This window comes from Leuciscus leuciscus, assembly GCF_965113295.1.
Source record: "Leuciscus leuciscus genome assembly, chromosome: 3".
Classification (NCBI taxonomy): domain Eukaryota; kingdom Metazoa; phylum Chordata; class Actinopteri; order Cypriniformes; family Leuciscidae; genus Leuciscus; species Leuciscus leuciscus.
This window is the reverse complement of record NC_138727.1, coordinates 49,972,580-49,997,361: the sequence shown is the minus strand read 5'-3', so window position 1 is coordinate 49,997,361 and position 24,782 is coordinate 49,972,580. Positions and strand designations below refer to the sequence as shown.

At 37.8% G+C, this 24,782-nt stretch overlaps 3 protein-coding genes across 10 annotated transcripts in view; 1 reads left to right on the top strand and 2 right to left on the bottom strand.

Annotated features, from left to right (window-relative positions):
• Window positions 1-207: 207 nt before the first annotated feature.
• On the top strand, window positions 208-10,130 carry crtac1a (cartilage acidic protein 1a). 3 transcript variants are annotated; one of them, XM_082163738.1, is made up of 14 exons: window positions 208-361; window positions 758-954; window positions 1,580-1,776; window positions 1,855-1,991; window positions 2,262-2,418; window positions 3,077-3,211; window positions 3,289-3,425; window positions 5,078-5,214; window positions 5,304-5,386; window positions 5,478-5,578; window positions 6,071-6,239; window positions 7,028-7,173; window positions 7,366-7,408; window positions 9,853-10,130. In XM_082163738.1, exons 2-14 carry the CDS (start codon window positions 764-766, stop codon window positions 9,861-9,863), a joined length of 1,644 nt encoding a protein of 547 aa, XP_082019864.1. In that variant the 5' UTR covers window positions 208-361; window positions 758-763; the 3' UTR covers window positions 9,864-10,130. The 3 variants fall into 3 exon arrangements, with proteins under 3 accessions (XP_082019864.1, XP_082019863.1, XP_082019862.1); XM_082163737.1 differs by having other exon boundaries at window positions 7,028-7,223; XM_082163736.1 differs by having other exon boundaries at window positions 7,028-7,227.
• Window positions 10,131-13,315: 3,185 nt separating this feature from the next.
• On the bottom strand, window positions 13,316-21,614 carry golga7ba (golgin A7 family, member Ba). 2 transcript variants are annotated; one of them, XM_082164552.1, is made up of 5 exons: window positions 20,457-20,882; window positions 16,999-17,124; window positions 16,202-16,354; window positions 15,950-16,051; window positions 13,316-14,653 (listed from the first exon to the last, which is right to left on the bottom strand). In XM_082164552.1, the coding sequence occupies exons 1-5, from the start codon at window positions 20,514-20,516 to the stop codon at window positions 14,573-14,575; spliced, it is 522 nt and encodes a 173-aa protein (XP_082020678.1). In that variant the 5' UTR covers window positions 20,517-20,882; the 3' UTR covers window positions 13,316-14,572. The 2 variants fall into 2 exon arrangements, with proteins under 2 accessions (XP_082020678.1, XP_082020679.1); XM_082164553.1 differs by lacking the exon at window positions 20,457-20,882 and adding an exon at window positions 21,493-21,614 and having other exon boundaries at window positions 13,318-14,653.
• A 358-nt stretch (window positions 21,615-21,972) lies between these two features.
• Window positions 21,973-24,782, bottom strand: part of zfyve27 (zinc finger, FYVE domain containing 27) — a 62,106-nt gene continuing 59,296 nt past the window's right edge. For all 5 annotated transcript variants that reach the window (XM_082164531.1, XM_082164529.1, XM_082164530.1 and 2 more), the window contains 4 exons: window positions 24,028-24,169; window positions 23,381-23,427; window positions 23,208-23,289; window positions 21,973-23,120 (listed from right to left, as the gene is read on the bottom strand). In XM_082164531.1, the coding sequence (XP_082020657.1) occupies window positions 23,053-23,120; window positions 23,208-23,289; window positions 23,381-23,427; window positions 24,028-24,169 (339 nt within the window). In that variant the 3' untranslated portion in view covers window positions 21,973-23,052. The remainder of the gene's footprint in view (window positions 23,121-23,207; window positions 23,290-23,380; window positions 23,428-24,027; window positions 24,170-24,782) is intronic.

Below are 24,782 nucleotides of genomic sequence, written 5' to 3'. Positions count from 1 at the left end.
TTTTATTTATTCACAGTAAACACCAAAATTAGAAATAAACAAGACATACATGCATAATTATTTTTTAGTCTACTAAATTTATTTCAAGTCTGTGGATGTATTATTTGAGTAAAAAAGTATTTGTTTGTTTTTGTTAGGGACGATCGTTAACGCCCTCTTTTCTCTTGCGGGTTTGTGATTGGTCGAGCCTCCACAGCTTTTTTAAGTACTCGACTGTGATTGGACAATCGCTTACACAAGCGCTTGTGTAAGGCAGCTGCATTGAAGTTGTGTAAGGACCGAAAAAACAGCATATACAACAGGAATCAAACATAATTTTCCAAGCATTTGAGTCAAGCCACCTGTTGGAAACTCTGGGAACGTAAGTACACTCTATAATCCACGACAAGTGGATGTGACACATTATTATTTATTTGTAAAGCGAGAAAAACACGTCTCTCTTTTGGGGTGATGACTTGCATGCTTAACAAATGCTTTCAAATGCATGAACAACGTCTCTTAGGTTTGCTTATAGTTCCTGTCTGAAAGTTCTTTTGTTTTTTGTTTTTTATGCAAAATGACATATTTGTGCTCTGAGTTGCATCCTCTCCTTTATTTTTCTTTTAGTTTAATTTAAATCAAATTGCAATATCTTATGTGTGTTTTCACTTTCTGTGTAAGCAATGTCATTAAGCTTTTCACATTCACATATTAGATGTGATTTATATTGTATGTATGAATACTGTTATTAAATACTGTAAGAATGTTTGATTGACAGGTGGAGATGATGAGGATGTGGTGGGCGTGTCTTCTCGGTTTGGGTCTGTCTGCTCTCTCTCAAGCTCAGCCCATGTTCTCCGTCAACACGGAGACAGTTCTGCCTCCGGATGCTCTTCACAACCCCACCCAGCTGAATTATGGGATGGCGGTGACAGACGTAGATGGAGACGGGGATCTGGAGGTGGTGGTGGCCGGGTAAAGAAACTCCAGCATAACATCAGTTGTATAGAAAACAGCCATATACATCGGCCTATATTTATTTATCCCAAATTGAAAAAGGAATTATATTTTCCTTATACTATCTATCTATCTATCTATCAATTAAAAAGTAGAGGAACGAAAAGGAATAATATTTTCCTCAAAGATAGCGCAGACATCCCATTCGCTGCTTACGCAAATGAATACAATATTATAATAGTATTTTTTTATATTATGGTGAGCTAGGATACTAGATGATGATGTTTTTAACCAATAAATTCCTAATAGATCATCCGCAGTATTTATTTTAATATAATATAATTAAATATTATATTTTAAATAATAAACTTTGTAATCACCATTATGGTGATCGGTGTTTGCTTTAGTTGGGCTCTTCTTGGCCCTTGACTTTTTAAAGTTAGAAGGCAAGAAGAGCCCAACTAAAGCAAACACTGATCACCATAATGGTGATTACAAAGTTTATTATTTAAATTATAATATATTAATATAATTGATAAATAATGAAGCTTATTTTTGAGACCGTTAATTTTTTTCTGAACATCTTCTTGACATGTTTCATGAGTGCCACCCATTAAGGCTGTAGTTCTTTGTCCATTGTCAGGTATAACGGCCCAAACCTGGTTCTGAAGTATGACCGCACCCAAAACAAACTATTGAACATTGCGGTGGACGAGCGTAGTTCTCCTTACTACGCCCTGAGAGATCCACAGGGAAACGCCATCGGAGTGACGGCCTGCGACGTGGACGGAGACGGCCGAGAGGAGATCTACTTCCTCAACACCAACAACGCCTTCTCAGGTACGCAGAGAAACACGTGTCCCGTACAGACCCGCAAAACGAGCACTGACTAATTTAACCGAACTGAACTCTTTGAAGGTCGGGCGACGTATGCGGACAAACTTTTCAAATTTCGTAACGGTCGTTTCGAGGATCTGCTCAGTGATGACATCAACGTGCAGAGAGGAGTGGCCAATCGCATGGCGGGACGCTCCGTAGCTTGTGTTGACAGAAAGGTACTAAATTATTCCTCTCCTTATTAAATACTGTGCAAATATTATAATTTTTCTTGCATTTTAATTAATTCATGCTGTAGGGAACACACACACTACACACTGAACACACACACCACACACTGAACACACACACTAAAAACTTAACACACACACTAAACACTGAACACACTACACACTGAACACTACACACTGAACACACACTAAACACTGAACACACTCACTAAACACACACATGCTGAACTGCATTTTAATTCCTTCATGCTGCTGTAGGGAACAGGTCGATATTCAATCTACGTGGCGAACTACGCCAGCGGTAACGTGGGGCCGCACGCGCTCATAGAGATGGACGAGGCCGCCAGTGATGTGGAGAAAGGTGTCATCGCTCTGTCTAATGTTGCGCCGCAAGCCAACGTCAATAAGTACACAGGTCAGAGACGACACAGGCGACAAAAGTCATGTTCGTCTATATTATATGTGTAAGACTTTAGATAAACTAGTGTTCAAAAGTTTGGAATATTATTGTTATAAATCAGAATGTTATGTTATAAGGTGGCCCGTGGTGTAGTTGTCGTTCCAAATAACATGCTACCAACATGGTAAATCATGCTAACAACATGCTAGCGACATTATAAATCACGCAAGCAATATTATAAATCACGCAAAAAAAAGCTAAATCATGTTAGCAACCTGCTAAAACATGCTAGCAGCATTATAAATCATGCTAACAAAATGCTAAATCATGCTAGCAACATGTTAAGTCATGCTAACAACATTCTAGCAACATGATAGCAACATTATAAATCACGTTAACAAAATGCTAAATCATGTTATCAACATGCTAAATCATGTTATCAACATGCTAAATCATGTTAGCAAAATGCTAAATTATGCTAACAACATGCTTACATCATGCTAAACATGCTTACAACATGGTAAACAATGCTAACAATGTGCTAAAACATAGTAGCAACATTGTAAATAAGGCTAACAACATGTAAAAACATGTTAGCAACATGTTAATTAATTCTAGCAATGTGATAAAACATGATAGGAACATTTTATAAATCAGAATGTTATGTTATAAGGTGGCCGTGGTGTAGTTGTCGGTCCAATCCTCAGCGACGCAAGATCTGATATTTTCTGTGACAATGAGAATGGACCAAACTTCCTGTTCCAGAACAAGGGCGATGGAACCTTCAAAGATGTGGCGGCCGAGGCAGGTGAGTCACCGGACTTCATACTTACTGTAATGATTGTCAATTCGACCTCAATCTAATGTCTTCTGTTGTGATGGCAGGAGTTGAAGACAGATATAAGCATGGCAGAGGTGTGGCGCTTGCTGATTTTAACGGTGACGGAAAGACGGACATCGTTTACGGCAACTGGAACGGCCCACACCGCCTGTACCTGCAGGACAGCCAGCAGAGATTCAAGGCGAGAGACATATGATAAATCATTTGATAAATTATTATTTAACAACATGTTAAAACATGCTCGCGAAATGCTAACAACATGCTAGTGACATGATAAATCATGCTTACAACATGTTAAATCATGCTAGCGACATGTTAATTCATGCTAACAACATGCTTAAACAGGCTAGCAAGTAGCAACATGTTGCAGTTTTTCTCGATTGTTTACACACATTTTCTGAAAGCATGCCTCATATTCTCAGAACTCTACACACAAATCAAAAAACACACACACAATGGGCAAAACCCCTCAATTCTCCTGCAAAATGAAACTTTTCATTCAAAACAATGTTATTTCTTCTCAAAATGGTATTTTGTTTTCAAATGACACACACAAACCATCATATGAATAGACATTTATAAGAACCAGTTGAACACTGATGTGCTCAATGTAAAACACTATTATGAATGGAAAACACTTCTTCTCCATTCATCATAATGACTTAGGCCTTTTTTTGTTCAGTGTTACACTTACTACAGACAGTACATACATAAGTGTGCTGTAAAATATTTGAGAATATTGTTTTTATACTCAGAACACACAAATACATGGTAACAAATATATTTTATTTTTCCCACAAAAACAATGTACACAGTGTACATCCCAACCAACACAAAGTTGTACATACAGTGGTCTACATACAAAACAACAGAAGAATTTACTGTATACAGTTACAGTAAAAAAAAAAAAACCATCCAATGTTGGCATCCATTGCACCACTGAAGAGCTGACCTGTTGCCCTTTTATGCTAAAGCTCTGATTGCTAATTGTAAAACTGTGTGACGGGTGTTTGCCCATGTGATGAGTCAGTGTGCATATTTGAATGGCAGTGTGTTCCTTGTGAAAACAAGAGATTTTCTGCATGAAAATTGTGCCAAAAGCAGAGAATTGTGTGTAGTGTTTTGAAAAAAGTGTGTTTTAGAACTGCAATTTGAGTGTAAAGCAGGAATTGTGCTTGTAGTTTAGCAGAATTGGTTCAGGGGGTTGGTGAATGAGTTACATGTTGTGGTCATTGTGTCTCAAGTACCAGAAAATGTGTGTAAACAATCGAGAAAAACTGTAAATCATGCCGACAACATTTTAAAACATGCTAGCAAAATGGTAAATCATGCTAATAACATGGTAAAACATGCTTAGTTAAAACATGATAACAACATGTTAATTCATTCTAGCAATGTGATAGAACATGCTAATTCATGTTAACAATGTGTTAGAACATGTTAGCAAAACATGCTAGTTCATGCTAGCAACCTGTTAAAACATGATCGAAAAACATGCTAATGCTAGCAATGTGTTCAAATGTTAATTCATGCTAGCAATGTCTTTCTTTCTTTCTCTTTCCACTTCACTAAATGTAAAGCTTATAAAACTTACAAACCTTCATACGGCTTTTCCAAGCCAACAGCAAAGTTTGTCCCAATGAGCTTCACTCATATCTTTGATATACTGTAGCTATATTTTGTCTTATTGCACTAGCAGATTTTTTTTTCATTTTCTTTCAAATATAAACCTGTTTAAAATCTGCAAGCGCAGTCTGCAATCTGCAAGTAATTATTCGCAATGTGCATCTATATAAATCTGTAAAAATGAATGAGTCTGCTGTGTTGTTGTAGGACGTCGCCACACAGGCCTTAGCCACTCCGTCACCCATTCGCACCGTCATCGCTGCCGACTTCGACAACGATCTTCAGCTTGAAGTCTTCTTTAATAACATCGCTTACCAAGGAAACGCCCCCAACAGAATCTTCAGGTACATCAACTAATTCAAAACATCAATAAACACTACAGTATAATGGAGCATGAATAATACTGAAACAACACTGCCTTGTGGTTGTTTAGGGTGTCGAGGAAGCAGAACTCTGACCCGGACGTCACAGAGCTGGATGTGGGAGACGCCTCTGAGCCTCAGGGCCGGGGCACAGGTGAGACCACCTGACCAACATCACATGACCAGAGCCACTTCCTGTGTGAATAAACAGCCTCATTTCTTTCTTAATAATGTGGTCTGCACAGGTGCCACAGTGACAGACTTTGATGGCGACGGTCTGCTGGATTTGTTGGTGGCTCACGGTGAGAGCGCCTCACAGCCCATCTCTGTGTTTAAGGTCAACCAGGTATGCCAGAAAGCTCATTTACAATGTAAAAACCTGTCGATTTGATAGCAGACTTTTGGTCCTTATTGTATATGTATACATTTTTAAATTGTATATACATTTTTATGCATACTAAATGGAAAATATAAACATTTTCCAACAATATTCTGGTATCTTTTTACAGAGGACAAGTTATAGAAAAAAAATTGACTGGTATACTGAACATAACAATTTTATATAAAAAAGCACATTTCTAATTTCATTTTCTAATTAACTGGATCCTGGTGTCCTCTACATAAGACATATAAAATATAAAAAATAAAAAAAAAGATTTTTATTTCTTATACTCCAAAAGATGTAATGATGAACAAACCCCCCCCCCATTTTGTGGGTCTCAGGAGGATGCGATTTGCTCATATTTGCATATGAGATTTTAAGGGTCTCTTATGCCCGTTTTGCATATAAATATAATATTTTTAGTCATCTTAGCTCTATTTATTGTCCTGTCTGCAGGGCTCCAGCAATAAGTGGCTGCGCGTGGTTCCTCGCACACGGTTCGGGGCGTTTGCTCGTGGAGCGAAGGTGGTGATGTTCACGAAACACAGCGGCGCACACACTCGCATCATTGACGGAGGGTCGGGGTATCTGTGCGAGATGGAGCCCGTGGCTCACTTCGGTTTAGGTACAAGCAGCTCATCAACATCTTATATCAGTGAAATCAGTCATTTTATCTTCTTTTAAATAGTTTTATACCTGATATATGTCGTTTCAGTGTAGATGAAGCTTTTTTATTCTGCACACACTGCTGTTATAAACTTTGGGGTCATTGGGGGTAAATATTTTTTTCAGAAATGATGCATTAGTTTGATCAACAGTGACAAAAGATTTAAATTTGAAATAAATGCTGTTCTTTTCAACTTTCTATTCATTAAAGCATCCTGAGATAAAAATCTATCACTGTTTCCACATAAAAATATGAAGCAGCACAACTGTTTTCAACATGGATAATAATCAGAAATGTTTCAAAATCAAATCCTCATATTAGAGTGATTTCTGAAGGATCATGTGACACTGAAGACTGGAGTAATGATGCTGAAAATTCAGCTTTGATCACAGAAGTAAATTATATTTTAATATATATTCAACTAGAAATCACTTATTTTAAATTGTAATAATATTTCACAATATTATGTTTTTTACAGTATTTTTGCTCAAATAAATGCAGGCTTGATGAGCAGAAGAGACTCTTTTTAAAACATTACTACCCAGACACAAACACAGTGTCGGCCCAGATCCAGTAAGTGTGGAATCCACGTGTACTATAACGTGGGCCGGATCTGGGCCGACACTATGTTGCCGTCTGGGAAACCTTTGAACGGTAGTGAAAGGTTGTTTTATTAAGACTAATTTTATCGCTCTAGCACACTCATTAGCATATGGGATTCATGGTCTCATGTCATTGGCTCTTAGGAACCGATGATGCCACCATCATTGAAGTCTATTGGCCGGATGGTCGCTCCTTCGTTCGGTCACTGGAGTCAGCTGAGATGAACACAGTCATCGAGATCGCATATCCTAATGAAGGGGAGGAGTCAGCCCTCACTTCTGACGCACAGGTACGGGTGCATGCAAATGAGGAGGAGGAGTCAATGCACAGCTTACACAGGCAGGTATGCAGATATGCAGGATCAGGAATAGTGTAGACATTTAAGAACAAAGCACAGATGTATTCTTAGATGCTCAAGGCTTGAATAAAGTGTTCAGAATACTAAAGCGAATACTAAATACTCTGTATTGATGCTTTGCAGTGTGGAGAGGGATTCACAGTGAACACAAACGGCCGCTGTGCAGGTAAGATGATCCCCACACTATCAGCCTATTATTACCTGTGAACGACATCCTCAAGGGTCCCAAATTAACATGTGCCAAATGGGAGTAACATGCATTTTTGTGGTTTAAATGATTAGAATTATAATATGACCATTGCTGATATCCCAGACAGCAACATAGTGTCGGCACAGATCCACATCAGGAACATGGATTCAACGCACACTAGATGTGGGCCGGATCTGGGCCGACACTGTTGCGGTCTGGGATGAGAAGTGCATTTTTGTCACAAATATGCCCAAAAAATTCAATAATCTTATTGCGATAGGACAAAAATATATATTTTTAGTACAATAGTGTTTCAGGTCCCGGGAAGTCGGGAGGCAAAAATCTGTTACAGGTCCCGGGCAATCGGGAGGACTGTGAGCAGTTTAAAAAACTTAACAGTAAATGAGAGAGAGAGAGATAGTTAGTGGTTGCTTAAAGGTCCTCTTTGTTGTCTTTTAATCAACATTGTACTTCAGAGTCATTAAAGGGATAGTTCACCCAAAAAAGAAAATTCTGTCATCATTTACTCACCCTCAAGTTGTTCCAAACCTGTATGACTTTCTTTCTTCCCCTGAACACAAAAGAAGATATTTTAAAGAAGGTTGGTAATTAAACAGTTGCTGGACCCCCTTGACTTCCATAGTATTTTTTTTTCCTACTATGGAAGTCAATGGGGTCCATCAGACATTTGGTTACCGACTTTCTTCAAAATATCTTCCTTTGTGTTCAGCAGAAGAAAGAAAGTCATACAGGTTTGAAACAACTTGAGGGAGAGTAAATGATGACAGAATTTTCATTTTTGGGTGAACTATCCCTTTAAGACACTTTGAATCACAGGATTCATAAATACGTTGAAATACATATAACATATATATACTTTAATCAAATCACAATAAATAAGTAAGTAAATAAATCAAGATAGGAACTTTAACCATATGTACAGACATGCTCTAGCCTAATTCACACAACTGGCTGAACTCGTAAGTATACACGAATGGACAAAAGCATTCTTTATGACAAAAGCATGCATGTGTATGATATGTATATATATATATACATTATGACATTAAAACATGTAAATAAACATTTGATATGAAAATGAATGAATTTAATAACTAACCTTAACAGTAAATGAGAGAGAGAGAGACAATAGTTAGTGGTCGCTTAAAGGTCCTCTTTGTTGTCTGAGGATGCACTGCAATCGTCACGGCAACTCCACTCTCTCAACTGCCAACCACAATTCGGAAAATGCAGCTGAGCTGCCCAATGTAAACTCACTACAATAATACAACTTATATATACAAGTAAACTGAAATAGACATGTGTAGGTAATAAAAGAAAGAAAGAAAGAAATCCAATATCCCTGTGACCCAACTAAATTCAGGGTGGTCACAATAGTGCAAAATACAATTCCTGACAAGTTAAATTATCATTTAAATCTGATTCATTTTCATATTGTTTGTTGTAAATGAACATCTCAAGACACTTTAGTGGGGTGTTAAATCAGAATATGACTTTCTGTTATGATATGCATCCGTTTTACTGCACGCTTATCAGGCATTTAGTGGATAGGGAAGAAATTATATATCAACATTTCTATGGAATATGAGATATTATGAAAATGTTGCCAAGATATTACTCTCATTATTTAACGCTGCATCTTTTTTTCATTACATATTACCCAAAGAACACATAATGCACATATTAAGAACATAATATGCAAATTAGAGACAATGAATATATACATTGTATGTCATGGAAACCCCATTTTTGGCCATATTGACACACACATATTTTGTAACGTAAAATAATATATCAAATCATTCTCTAATATCCTTTAAACCATTGTTGAGAATCTTTGTACGGATCTCTGTGCATAGTTTGGTTCAGGTGGAAGTTTCCGGAAAACCCTGATTTACATTAAACGCCTATTAAATTCAGGCTCTAGAATGCATACTTAATGCAAAATATAAACATTTCCTGAACATTTACCAACATTATTCTCATATCTTTTACAGAGGACAAGTTATAGAAAGAAAATTTACTGAATATATATATATATATATATATATATATATATATATATATATATATATATATATATATATATAAAAAAAACATTTCTAATTTCATTTGCTAATTAACTGAATCCTGGTGTCCTCTACATAGGACATATAAAATATTAATACAAAAAATGTTCACCATTTGTTTATTATACTCCAAACAATGTAATGATGTTAAAAAAAAGAAAAAAGAAAATCCATTTGTTTTGTTATTATGGGTTTTGCATATTTAATTGCTCTGATTGGCTGACGATAAGGTTTAAGAATATGATAGCTTATGGGAACTATTCTTAAATGAATTATGCTTGAATAATTGTAAAGCAATGACATATTTGTGCTGTCTCTCTTGCCCCTCAGTGACAGGCTGAGTGTTTTCAGCTGGACATTACGAGCATCATCATGATCTCATTAAATCAGACGTCTGATGAAACTCTTCACTTATTCAACCACAGACGCACAATCCTCTACTGAACACTGCTGTTACTCCATTACATTTCTAAGGGAAAAAACGATAGTCAGCGCTAACTAAATCTGAAAATGTTCATCTTGTTTTCTGGGGTTTTTACTTTTTTTTTTTTAGAACAACTTGTTTACTTAACATGGGAATGGTGTGCAATAAAAATAAAGCGATTGTGTGCGCAGTGTGAGTGTGATTCTGTCCTCCAGCAATGTTCATATACATCTCACAAATAATTATAAAGAAACATCAATCAACACATTGAATTATATGTAATGTTTCGAAGTAGAAAGACTAAAATAGTGAACTGAAAAAATAAAAATAAAAATCAGTGCAGTAAAATCTATAACAGGCTAGAAATGGGCCTCAGAGTTGCACTGAAGAAAATAGAAAGCATTCAGTATCATAACGCAAAACAGCCTAATATTCGGTGCAAACTGAAAACATGAAAAAAATATGTCCCAAGAATGTTTTGCTAACGTTCCCATTAAGTTATGAAAACGTTATTTCTGAATGTTCTCTGAACGTTCTTGAAACAAGTAGCAACATTTAAAAATGTTAGATGTCCAACTAAAAAAATAACCATTTCTGTGCTAACATTATTAAAGACCAGATCACTTTGAACAAACGCTCTATTAACGTTACTGGTGGAACGTTAGTTCATAACTTTGAGAGAACCGTGACAGAACATTCCCTGTTCGCTGGGAGGACTTTACCTGAACCTCCACTGGCTCCTTTCACACCCGGTCCTCTCTTCTTTCCATATTAGAATTGCCATCTCTTTTTATCAAACCTTAACTGTATCATCAGTCCTGCATCATCATCATCATCATCATCATCATCATCATCCCCTCTCTCCCAAAGAGAAATAATTTGGGTAAAAGCATCTGCCAAATCTGTAAAATGTAAATGTAATGATTGATGCATTATTTGTAGTGAGAAGAGCTAGATACTGAGATATTTTATAAAAACTATTATCTAAAATAATATTAAAATAAATATTAAAGATATCACTATTCAATATATAATTTTATTCAATATGGAAAAATAAGAATTTAGCCGTTCAGTATCATAATGCAAAATATTTGGTGCAAACCAAAAATATGTTCCAAGAACATTTAAAAATGTTAGATGAATGAAAAATAAACATTTCTGTGATAAAATTATTAAAGACAAGATAACTTTGAACAAACGCTCTATTAACGTTACTGGATGAACGTTAGTTCATAACTTTGAGAGAACCGTGACAGAACGTTCCCTGTTCGCTGGGAGGACTTTACCTGAACCTCCACTGGCTCCTATCACACCCGGTCCTCTTTTCTTTCCATATTAGAATCGCCATCTCTTTCTTTCTCATACTTTATAGTCATAGTCCTGCATCATCATCATCATCCTCTCTCTCTCTCCGTCTCTCCAGCGGTGGCTTCAGGTCCGAGAGCAGCGTCTCTTCCTCTCCTGCCTGTTCTAGTCTTCATCTTCTTCCTGAGCTTCTCCTGGTCTCAGTGCTGAGTGTCTCCGTGTGTTGCTCAAGACGACAGCTCTGAGTCTCTGTAGCCTCTGTGTTCTGCTCGGTCTCACAGGGTCTGTTAGCTTCTTTCGGTCAGCATGATGAAGATGATGAAGACAGACCGCCGAGTTTTGGACCTCAAGAGGCCGAAAAGCACAGTTAGTGGTGCTGTAAAGCGATTTTGCATGAATCTCCATCTCTATAAGGAGGAGATGGTCAGTGAACAAAGGTTACAGGCTCCCAGACAGCAACAGTGTCGGCCCAGATCCGGCTCACATCCGGACCGGCTGGAACGTCATGTTGACATATTTTTATCCCAGGACCTTTTTCCAGTTGACTCTATAAGGGACACCCAAATCAACACTAAGTAAGGGATGATGTATAGAGAGGCGGTCGTTATAGCGAATAACAACCCTGACAGGCTGAACGGGGCTGAACGGCTGAATTAGCCTGAAGGGGTTATTATTCGCTATAACGACCGCCTCTCTATACATTATCCCGCTTATTACATGGCTACCTACAAAATAAATAAATAATTTGACACAAATTATTTATTTAAAAAGGAGTTTATTGATTTAAAAACGATTGTATTGCTTCCGCCAAAGAAAATAGTCCGTTCCGCGTCCATAGCAACGCGCTGTTTTTCATGGCAACGGTGTGTTATAGTTCGCAGCGGTCTGTTATGTAAGCGTACGGAGTGCCTGCAACCCCTTCAGCCGTTACTTATTCACGATACAGCACTTGCCTCGAGTACCTTATTGCTTTTATAAAACGGTTGCCACACAATACAAATATTAAAGCCGAAAAATATTTATCTATGCAACTTTCATGAAGTAAAATCACTAAAAGGATTCCTTCCGCTGGAAAAAATAGTCCCTGAGTCTGACCGTGAACAGCAATAGAAGTTACATACATTATTTCGCCTATAGATGGCGGCAAAGACTCTCTTATGAATGAGTCAGTCGGTAGAGAGACTTTTATATTGAAAAGACTCAAACTTGTTTTCACGGAGAAGGAAGACGCAACTGACAGATGACTAACGTTATAGGCACGGGAAAACCCCTTCAAAGGACAAGACATCGCAGCGGACATTCAAACGGATTATTTTATTATGAATATAGGACTGACCTGAAGGAAAATGCAATGTCTACTGTTAATGCAGGTAACTTTACACTCGCTTTCTCGATCTCTCACTATAGCTTCAATGAACAATATCAATGAGATCACACGTGTTTAAGATGCTAAGAGTGGTTGCTAGGGGTGTTGTAGTGATACATAGAACCATTGGGTGAAGCGGTCATAGCCGTGTTTTATCGTGAATAAAGCACAGCTATTAACCAATCAGAATCAAGGATTGGAACTAACCGTTTTATAACAATAAATAACAGACCGCATTCTACATTGGAATTCAACCAAGCCATGTAATAAATCAATATAAATATGCATATTATCATTTCTCATTTTTAGACTTTTTTAAGAAAATAAATTAATTTAACTGAAATGTATAGCTTGAATGCAATGTATAGCTTTGAGTCGCTTTTGGGTAAAAGCGTCTGCCAAATATGAAAAATGATTGCTGCATAACTGTTCTGTTTGTTACTGTTCTAATAAATGCACAAATCCGAGAAATTATTTGTATTGAGAACTAGATATGAGATTTTTTTATATAAACAATTATCTAAAATAACAAAAAAATAAATATTAAACATATTATTATAATAATTTTATTCAATATGAAAAAATATTTGGCTTATTTGACATTCAACATAATGTGTTAAATTGCTACTTAGATAAAAAATGACATGTTATTATAAAAAATTAATTATATTGATATCTCAATACTTAATGGCAAAAAAAAAAAACAATACTTTTTTTTTATATCAAGTAAAAAATGCCTAAATAAAAAGCAGGAAAAAACAACAACATTTAAATAACATTGAAAAAGAAAATGCAGAACTGGCTTGTTTAACCAACTTTGTTTGTTTATTTTGCTACACAACAGAAAAAGCATTCTCTTCATCTCTTTCTCTTTCTCTGTGCATAAACGGGGGCCGAAGGTTCACAGTAAGAAATGGAAGCTCATGGTGAAAGATCATGTGAGGAAGCTCTGGCTCTTGGCAGTCACGTCATCAGGACTCGTTTCTGCTCTGACGGCGCGTTATATTACAAAGCATGAACGATTAGCACACTGTGAAATAAAGCAAATCATAAATAAAGCCATAAATAGTACCCGTGGTTTAAGATGGCAGTGTCTGGGGTCAGATATCCACCCTGTCCTCTCATCAACAACTACTGATCCTACTCTAAAATATGACCTCTAGTCAATAATTCCAGTAAAAGTGCTCATCTCCAAAATAATCTAATAAAAAGTCAAGAATCATGGAAATGGAAGACTGTCATGTGCCGATCGGCAGCTACATCACATGGCGTTGTGAGTGAGATTGCATATTACAGTGACAGAAGCTTATGTGAGCGTTACCCAGAATGCTACAGCTAGTGTGAAAGCTTGTTTCTGCCACGGAATTAGAAAGTGGAAAAAGGTAATTGTGACGTTTTATCTCACAATTCTGACTTTTTTCTCCATAGAATTCGAGTTTACGTCTCGCAATTCTGAAATTTTTTCTTGGAATTCTGAGTTTACATCTTGCAATTCTGACTTTTTCTCAGAATTTTGAGTTTTACCTCCCAATTCTTACTTTAATTCTCGCATTTCTGGCTGTTTTTCTCAGAATTGCAAGAGAAAAAAGTCAGAATTCTAAATAAAAAGTCGTGATTACCTTTTTTTTTTTTTTATCCTGTGGTGGACACAAGCTTCTATAGCTAGTGACTCGGGATGTGCAACGACTGCAGGTTTGTGAAGGTGCCGGAGGGTAACATCTATCCAGATGACTGAGGTAATGACGCGCTGCTCACAGCTGATGTGTCTTGTGGAGGCAGTTCATGTCAGGTGTGTTTCTGTTTGGCGATGCTGAACTGGTCAGCGTGTCTGTTCAGTGGGCGTCAGTATGAAGGCGTCACACGTGGGCGAGTGAGTGTGTGTGGACGGGTGAATGTTCCAGTGTGTGTGTGTGTGTGTGTGTGTGTGTGTGTGTGTGTGTGTGTGTGTGTGTCAATCATCGTCCGCTGCTGCTGGTTGTGCTGCTTCCTGAGCTTGAGCCGCTGGAACCACGATCCTCATACACACTGATCTCAATCTAACACACACTCGGGTTAAGGGAAAAACTCACACAGCATTAAACACCCTTACATGCGCAAACTACTGGATAAAGAAATAACTTTACACATACATTCTCATACTAGACTAACTTACATGAATATATACTATACTATAATATATATAATATACTATTATAGTTTTTGGTTTTCTTTTTAATTTTAGTAAAGATTTTATCAATTTTGTTGTGTTGTTATTAGGTTTTGTCAATATAGTGTTTATTAAAAAAAATAGTTTATTTAGTTTTAGTTATTTTAGTACTTGAACTTAAACTAAATGAAAATGAGAAATTTTCCTTTCCCCCATTTTTTTATTTAATTTAATTTGTTCAAGTAATGAAAATGTTTTTTAGTTTTTTTTATGGCTTTAGTTGTAGTCAATGATAACCGTTGTACAATTACAATAAACGCACAAAAATTGCTTATTTGACATTCAACATAATCTGTTAAATTTATATTTAATGTACAGAAAAAATTATAAATTTAAATCTTAGTAAACAACTTAATTTGATGAATAATAACATTTAGTTTATTTGAAATTCAACTATTTGTTGAATTGATCTTCAATTTATTAAAATAAAAATCTTAATTATAAACCAAAAACATTATTTACTGTACTCCACATTTGTTCACAATCTTGTCTTCAGGGTTGCATTAATTGAAAACCTCATACAAAATAAAAATGATATAAAAGTGTTCATGAAATATTTAGTTTGAGCTCATAAGTGGACTAACAAGAGTTTCTGAAGAATAAGCACTTTCCACTGACCATTTGCGCGCGCACACACACACACACACACACACACACACACACACACACACACACACACACACACACACACACACACACACACACACACACACACACACACACACACACACACACGCAGACACTAACCTGACCCCTAAACCTACCCATCACACACACTCACACACACTAACCAGACCCCTAAACCTACCCATCTCACTCACACACTCACACACTACCAGACCCCTAAACCTACCCATCACACACAACTTTCTGCATTTTTACATTTTTAAAAACCTTTAATTACTTTATTTTTATACCAGATTTACAAAAGGTTTTTGGAGATTTTGTCAGGTTTTGGTCCATTCTGGGTACAAATTACAGTCTCCAAAATATAGTTGAGTAGGTACACACACACACACACACACACACACACACACACACACACACACACACACACACACACACACACACACACACACACACACACACACACACAGACAGTAGTTTCTAGACTGTGTAAGGATACGACCCTCATGCCTCTCTCTAAAGGGTCTGTGATGAGGAGACCTCTTGGAGCGTAGATCTTCTCATTCTGCTCCTGAATGTACCGTGAGATCTTCTTCAGCACCTGCACAAACACACATAACCACGCTTTTGACTGTCAGATTCATTTATATTCTCCATATTCTGCAAAAACAACACGTAAAGTAACCAATAACAGTTAGCTTTCTTTTTACGTGTCATTTCGGGGTGGGTTTATCTGAAACTGATTACATACCTTCTCATAGCGTGTCTCGATGCACAGGAATATGAGGTAAACCGTGAGACAGGCCAGACAGCCCTCGAGGTACGACTGACCTCCGATCTTCTCCGCCTCTGCATAGTAATTATTCAGCGTCTTCACCGTGTCCTCAAACAGCGTCCTCTCAATCTGACCAATCAGATGCAAGGACAAGATGAGTCAGCCAATCAGAGAGCAGCATGGAGGTCATTATATGGCATAAACTAGTGAGTTTGAATTAAAAAAAAATTACTTAGATCAGGTGCTGAAATAAATAAAAAAAAACACAATTTCTTCATAATAAATAAACAGATTGTGAGAATGCCACTGAAAGCTTTACATGTTAAACGGTCTCTGCCTGCCATTTACTCAGCAAGTCTTTACTGGCTGTCTGTAACATGATCTTACACCTTTAAACAGCTCTATTATCAGCTCTATTAGCAGCTCATTATGTGTGTGTTGTGGGGAGTTTGCGCACTCAGCAGTGCTTTTGCTGAAGAGCAGAGTTTCTATGAGTGAAGAGCCTTGTTGTCTTTTTCTCATCCGCTCCTTTTTACTTTCGTTGTCTCTCTTTTGTTCTGACACACACACACACACACACACACACACACACACACACACACACACACACACACACACACAGTCTAGTTCGCTATCTTTGTGGGGACTCTCCATAGACGTAATGGTTTTTATACTGGCCAAACTATATATTCTGTCCTCTTACACTAACCCGACCCCTAAACCTACCCATCACACACACACACTAACACACACACCCACACACACACACTTACCCTGCTGTCTAACTCAGAGGGGAACTTGGTCTGGAACTTGCAGACTGTGCCATCAGTGTAGTCCCTCTGAATGAAGACCTTATTGGCTAGAGATGCGCTGTGTCTCAACTCCTGAAGGTTATGAAACTACAGCAGAGGGAGAGAGAGAGAGGGTTACAGTGCGCTACAGTCTGATCTAATCATAAATTACATTACCTTGGGCTGCTAGATGTTAAACAATCCATGAAAAATGGCTTGATGAATGCAGTTTTCTGTCCTCTGTTGTAGCATTTTCTATTGAAAACAGAAGTGTGGGCATGGAAATTAGCCACTAGTATTCAGCTACATCACTGCTATGAACTAACTTTCTAGTCAGTGACATTAGATGGTGGTTTAAGAACTCTTTGCAGCGTAGTGCAGTGATGTCATCATTAGCACATCACTGCATAATTTAGAGCGTATTATGACATCATTGCATTACTTGGAACTTAAGGAGTAAAGCAGTGATGTCATCGTCATTAACTCATTGAGTAATGCAGTGTTGTCATCATCATTATCTCATCAAGTAATGCAGTGAGGCTTATCTCAGAGTAATGCAGTGAAGTCTTTATCTCAGAGTAATGCAGTGAAGCTTTATCTCAGAGTAATACAGTGTTGTCATTATCATTATCTCATCAAGTAATGCAGTGAAGCTTTATCTCAGAGAGTAATGCAGTGACGTCTTTATCTCAGAGTAATGCAGTGAAGCTTTATCTCAGAGAGTAATGCAGTGACGTCTTTATCTCAGAGTAATGCAGTGAAGCTTTATCTCAGAGTAATACAGTGTTGTCATTATCATTATCTCATCAAGTAATGCAGTGAAGCTTTATCTCAGAGAGTAATGCAGTGACGTCTTTATCTCAGAGTAATGCAGTGAAGCTTTATCTCAGAGAGTAATGCAGTGACGTCTTTATCTCAGAGAGTAAAATGCAGTGAAGCTTTATCTCAGAGTAATGCAGTGAAGCTTTATCTCAGAGAGTAATGCAGTGACGTCTTTATCTCAGAAAGTAATGCAGTGAAGCTTTATCTCAGAGAGTAATGCAGTGACGTCTTTATCTCAGAGAGTAAAATGCAGTGAAGCTTTATCTCAGAGTAATGCAGTGAAGCTTTATCTCAGAGTAATGCAGTGACGTCTTTATCTCAGAGTAATGCAGTGAAGCTTTATCTCAGAGTAATGCAGTGACGTCTTTATCTCAGAGTAATGCAGTGAAGCTTTATCTCAGAGTAATGCAGTGAAGCTTTATCTCAGAGTATGCAGTGAAGCTTTATCTCAGAGTAATGCAGTGAAGCTTTATCTCAGAGTAATGCAGTGAAGCTTTATCTCAGAGTAATGCAGTGAAGCTTTATCTCAGAGTAATGCAGTGACGTCATTATCTCAGAGTAATGCAGTGACGTCATTATCTCAGAGTAATGCAGTGACGTCATTATCTCATAGAGTAATGCAGTGATGCTGTCATTACATCAGAGTAATGCAATGTTTATCATTAGATCAGAGCAGTGCAGTCAGTGATGTTGTAGTTAGCTCATCACTGAATTACTCTAAGCTAATGACGACACTGCATTTTGTGAGCTAATTATCACGAAACTCATAGAGTAATGCAGTCAGCGATGCCATCATTTGTTCAGTAATGCCATCACTAATTTATAATCCAGTGATGACCTCATAATTGAATGGGCACTTCATTGCCAGTGTTGCACAGACACACACAAACAATCAGAGAGACTGGCCATCTGTCACTGCCAACACACACTAACATCAGCAGGAGCGAGCCCTTCCATCCCCCACACTTTCTCTGCATTTTCACCTCTTTCTCTTGCAGTACCGATGTTGTTTTCACAAACCAGAATGATCAAACCTATAATAATACACTGGAAGACTCTAATAAGAAACCACATTCCATGACAAACTGCACAGCATCAAACTACACAAACACTTTGGGTTACACTTTATTTTAAAGTGTCATTGTTACAGTGTAATTATATAGCCTATTTAAGTACTGAATAATATTAATTAACTACATGAACTTACTATAGGGTTTGGGTTAGGGTAGGATTAGGATTTGGTTGAGGGTTAGTTACATGTAATTATGCATAATTTACTGTTGTTGCTATGGTATGTACAGTAAGTAACATAAGTAACAAGGACATTGTAAAATAAGGTGTTACCACACTTTAAAGCTCACAGTCAGTGGGTTTCTGCTACGACACCGACGTTTAAAAAACAACATATACAAGGCTATTAGTATGTTATTCTTTATCTTTGGACATCTAAAGGTCATAAAAAAAGATTATTCAGATAGCAAGGGCAGATATAATTAGGCTACATGGCCAGTCCTGACAACCTGTTTATTTAAAAACTGGCTCTGTTTTAGTAGCAGGGCCTGCCAGTTCATGGCTCCTTCTGATATAGTAACAGACTGAGACAGCACGCGCTGGTTCAAACACACACACACACACACACACACACACACACACACACACACACACACACACACACACACACACACAGAGTCTTCACAAGCAGCTCTTCAATGCTGTGGACGCGGTCAATCTCTGGCACTGAACATTTGCACAGATCTTAAGAATTATTGCACCGCTCAGATAAGAGGCATATCTGGTGTCAAATAAATGCACAACACCACATTTACTTGTTGAACTCCCTGAAATACACTCAGAAGGAACCAGAACTAAAGGATTTTGGGAAAAGGTCTAATGGAAGCATGGTACTTCAGTACATACCATTATGTGGAATAATTAATATACCACTGCATGATACTTCAAATAATACAGTGGTCAAGAATCACGTATGCATGGTACAATTGGTAGAAACCATGCTAGTACCATGCTTTTTGAAGTATTTGCAGTTGGTACGTGAATCATTCAGGCGTTTTACCATCTGATACCACCACTGTACTATGGCACGCCACTATGTACGGGTAAACCGAGACTTATAATGACTAAACGCTCTGGGCTGTTGTTACTAAATGCCTTATTAATTATGCATGCAAGCCGCTCTCGGTAACTGTCTCAGAAAGATGAGAGACACTGTTCCTGACTCCCGCGAGCACAACCGATCGATCGCGAGGAGACGATCATTTAACACACACACACACTCACCGCTGATACCAAAACCATCAAAACACAATCTAACCAGCCGGTGTAGCCTGTACAGAATGATTATTGATCGTAAACGTGAGGAGTGCGTTTGTTGTCTGCACGAGATTAAACAAAGAGATCTCGCGCTCGAAACACAATATCACGCGCGCGTTCAAGGTTACGCGCCGGGACAACGGACACACATTTTTTTGACTCCTAAATAAACCTCTGAATAACTTGTGAAATCACATTTAAATCCCAAAACCACATGAAATCACATATGAAATCACATGTTGCCAGTTTTAAACCACTTTTAACGAGGGAAATAAAAATAAAACGCTTACAGACTCGTGACAGTACGGGAGTTTTGTTCGGTCAGTCGCTGTCCGCGGTGCTGAAATCATTCCTGAACCGGTCACCGACGAGAGAAACTCGCGAACGCGATATCTGCCAATATATTATAGCCAAAAGAGCTTAACGACCCGCGGACAGTCGCTTTTATCCTCTTTGATGTCCAGCTGCGCGCTCGGCCACGTCACAGCACGCGCTAATTTAAATACGGCACCGGATCCTTCCGACTGTACAGTTTACACACACACACACACACACACACACACACACACACACACACACACACACACACACACACACACACACGCCTTTGTCATCTCGAGTGATGAATGATGAATGAACACAATGCTTTAAGCACACACTTTCTTTTACGGGTCTGATCTAAGCAACAGCATCTCAGACAATCTGAACACCCTCCGTCAAGCTATAACAGCTAAGCTGTTTGTTTTACTGTCTTTTAATAAAATATTGACCATTACAAAACTGACATATTAACATTAATTACAAAATGTCTTCGTATCAATGATAACACCAGCACTCGATCTGACCTAATCTGACCTAAAACTTAATGATGTGAACATTACTAACTAGTCACCTGTAACAACTAGGAAAATCTCTATGATCTCCCCTCTTTAAAATTGTGATAACCCAGTATAATCAGTCCTAATAAATAACATCTGACTGAAATAAAAAACAGTTATTTTAGATTACCACATGATAACATTATCTATCTATCTATCTATCTATCTATCGCGCTTCACTTGTGGCTGTCCATGTCTAGCGTTTAGTTTTCACTGTGTATTGTATGTTTAGTTTAATCATGTGAGCAATAATCATAACAGATCATGGTTTTAAAAAGCGACGCGTAAAAACAGAGACGGCTATTCGCGTTTGCCTGTACCGTCACGTGATCTCCAACCCAGATTTAAATCACCAAAATGACGCCGATTCAGAAGGTATATCTTACTAAAATGGCTCTAGTCAACGCAGCTGGTGCAAAAAATGAGGTTATACGAGGCTGTTTCTCACCTCTGTGGCCATGTTGCCATGCGAGGGCGCGACCGCGATGCCTGTCCCGGTGCTGAAGCGGGTTGTTCACGGGAATAAACGGTTGCGCTTGGGGATAAAAAAGGGGGCGGAGCCGGAAACAATCACACAATGTGATGACGCGCGGGGGGAAGAGCAACGGACTGAGACGCCGCGGGGCTGGCCGCTCAGATTCTATTATTAAGGTTTAATCAGTCAAATAATGTTTATGTCGAACAGCCTCTTCAAAAATCACAAAGATTATAATGTAAACTTGTCAGAGTTCACTAACAGACGCTCACGAGAAGTTGCGTTCGCCTGAGGAGGTAACCATAGAAACAGTGCCATAATGTCTTTTAAAATAAACGGCGGTTAGATAACTGTGCAAAAGGCGGCAAAACACTGTTTTAGTTGCGCGAGAAGAACCTCAACAACTTTTAGGATTAGGCAAAACTTCCTCAATGAAACTCCACACAGCAAAACTTATATTCAGATTTTTTATTACTGTAACAGTAGATTCAACCAAGGAAACAAATGGCGTTGTATTATGGATAACTTACCCAGCAAGATTTGAATTTGTTTAAATAGCAGTAGTAGGACATTCATAGCTCTATAACCATTAATACTCTGGGTTTACATTCAACCATGGCTTAAAAACAATCAGACGGAAAAATAAAACAACAAACATAACTCATTCTTTCAATAACAATGTGAACAGAGTTATTGAAGAGAAGTTATTTGCTGATAGACTAATATGGTAGCATCATTTTGATTATTATAAATGGTTACTGAGGATTTCCCAAAAAACAAAGATACATTTATAAATTTACATTTTTAATATTATTTTTCCCAGATAAAAACAAACAAACAAATAAAATATATAATCAACAATCATGGGTTAAAGCAGGTAAGCAGCTAGCAGAAGGTTTACGAATCGTAACAGGAGTTAAGTCAACAGGTTTATGAGAGAAATAAAATGTATTTTCTTCATAAATCATTGATGTCAACTCAACTAATCAGATTTTACAGTACGTGAAACAACAAATCTTCCAAAATGCTCAGATCCATTTCTTTTGCCATCCAAAGCAATGATAAAAATGACCGTCGTTTACATGGTCTTGTTTATGTGGTGTCATAGATGAACAGGATCCTGGATATTAACCTGATTTCCCACCAGGGCTCAAGTTCTGGAAAGTGACGTTATAATAAGTGTTGATGAAACTACAGCATCTGATAACACAGCAAGGTGAGGTCCAAGTAAACCAACCAATATTGATATATTAGAGTTGACTGGGGAAAGCAGCATATTCCCCCAAAAAAGTCACCATTTAACGCAAAGGTAAGGGGTCACGAATTGTGAACAGACAAAATAAAACTCAGAGGAACCTCAGGAAGAGTGTTGAAGAAACCAAAAACGTAACATAAGCTGGTTCTCCACGTGAAATGCTCCACATAGAACGAAGGAAACCTCAAGAATCACTGAAGCAGCCATCTTGTGGCCCAACCCTAGTTTCTCTTACAGGATTGCAATGGTGGAATATTTTTTCAGGATGATGACCAATCCTACTTGGTGCTGAGGAAAGTATTGCACATAGAACAAACGAACACAGTCTCTCTTTGGGCTTCAGGAGCTAAAGATTCAGAGAAAGAAAAAGCACAGAGTGTAAAATCGTCTTAAATAAAACATTCTTTGCCAAATTCACAGGTTCCACTCATACCTGTGGCTCCCATACTGGATTTGAACACTTTATACGAGCAACAGCGGGAACAACAACTGGCACCACAGTTACTGCAGTTTCTCTAGAAAAATAAATTGGTTATCGGTGAAACATCATCACACACAATTGAAATTGGAAAGGATGTTCAACAGAACGAGGATCAGAAGCCATACCCTCTTCTTTAAAACAGAAAACGCTGAATTGCACTGGAAACAGTTTCCTGAGGAAGGACAAAAGACAATACGGTTATAACGAGAGATACAGTCAAGTAAAGAAGAAACGACACCCTTTTGAATTCTATGGCTTTACGTATCAGGACATAATAAAGTATCATCTGGTTGAAATTAGGTAAATACAACCTCAACACATGACATATTACAGACCAATGTAAGGCCATCTGTCCCGACAGCTAAAGCTTGGCTAAAACTGGGTCATGCAACAGAACAATGATCCCAAGAACACCAGAAAATCTCCAACAGAAGGTCTGAAAAAGAAAATAATCAGGGTGTTGCAAATCCAGACCTAAACCTGATTGAAATACTGTGGTGGGACCTTGAGAGAAGCTGTGCTGCCCGCAAACCTCAATGAACTGAAGCATTGAGCTTTATTTTTGTTAAATATATATTGACAGTGTAATATGTCATGTCTTCTTCTTCATCTGAGGTTGTATTTACTTAATTTTAAGACCTGCTAACGTCAAGATGATTTTTATTATATCCTGATATGTAAAACCATAGAATTCAAAAGGGTGTAGTTTCTTTTTCACATGACTGAATAACAAAGAAGGTGAAAAACAAAGTTTAAAGAGATCCATAGTAACCGGTGGCGTTGGTCGGGACCCGCTTGCGCAGTTTTTCAGTAAGTTTGGACACTTTACTGCGGATGGGCTCGTTTCTGCTCAACAACCCGTTATCAGAGATGGTGTCAAACTCAGGAACAACAGAAGACACGTCCTCGTCATCCTACCGGAAATAAACGCATATACACAGAGATAAATTAATCATATTCAACTTCTGTAGAGATGAGAAGAGACAGATCTGAACCCATTAGCTCTCATGCTCAGCTCGACACCAAAAGACCTTCCACTTCACCTTCGCATGACAAAACCTGCACACAATCTTTCAAAATACCACAATTCTGACACTGACATTTATCACAAATATGTATATATGGGTCAATGATGTTTATTTTTTTGACCAGACTGATTAGTTAAATAATCATCTGAATGCACATCTTTTACAATGAGCATTCTTTAAATTTATATATATTTTTTGTTGGTCAAAAAAGTCTTAAAACAGTCAGTCTGACTACACTCCGGTATAACAGTCTTAAACTGACAGTTCACCCAATAATGACATTTCTGTCATTAATTACTCTCCCTCATGTCGTTTCAAACCTGTAAGACTTTCGTTCATCTTCAGAACACAAATGAAGATCTTTTGAAATCTGAGAGTTTGTCCCACCATTGACAGGCTACGCAACTACCACTTTCAAGCCCCAGAAAGGTAGTAAAGACATCATTAAAGTAATACCGGTGACTCCAGTGGTTTGACCTCAATTTTATGAAGCGACACG

What these genes read in the sequence shown, in the direction of transcription:
- crtac1a (XM_082163736.1), top strand. Translation starts at nt 764, where the DNA reads ATGATGAGGATGTGGTGGGCGTGTCTTCTCGGTTTGGGTCTGTCTGCT. An exon ending in TAGCTTGTGTTGACAGAAAG is followed by an intron (nt 1,992 to 2,261) that starts GTACTAAATTAT and finishes ATGCTGCTGTAG; the next exon opens with GGAACAGGTCGATATTCAAT. An exon ending in CGTGGCTCACTTCGGTTTAG is followed by an intron (nt 6,240 to 7,027) that starts GTACAAGCAGCT and finishes ATTGGCTCTTAG; the next exon opens with GAACCGATGATGCCACCATC.
- golga7ba (XM_082164552.1), bottom strand. Translation starts at nt 20,516, where the DNA reads ATGATTTCAGCACCGCGGACAGCGACTGACCGAACAAAACTCCCGTAC. An exon ending in CCTCTGAGTTAGACAGCAGG is followed by an intron (nt 16,355 to 16,998) that starts GTAAGTGTGTGT and finishes CTGATTGGTCAG; the next exon opens with ATTGAGAGGACGCTGTTTGA. An exon ending in TCGAGACACGCTATGAGAAG is followed by an intron (nt 16,052 to 16,201) that starts GTATGTAATCAG and finishes GTGTTTGTGCAG; the next exon opens with GTGCTGAAGAAGATCTCACG.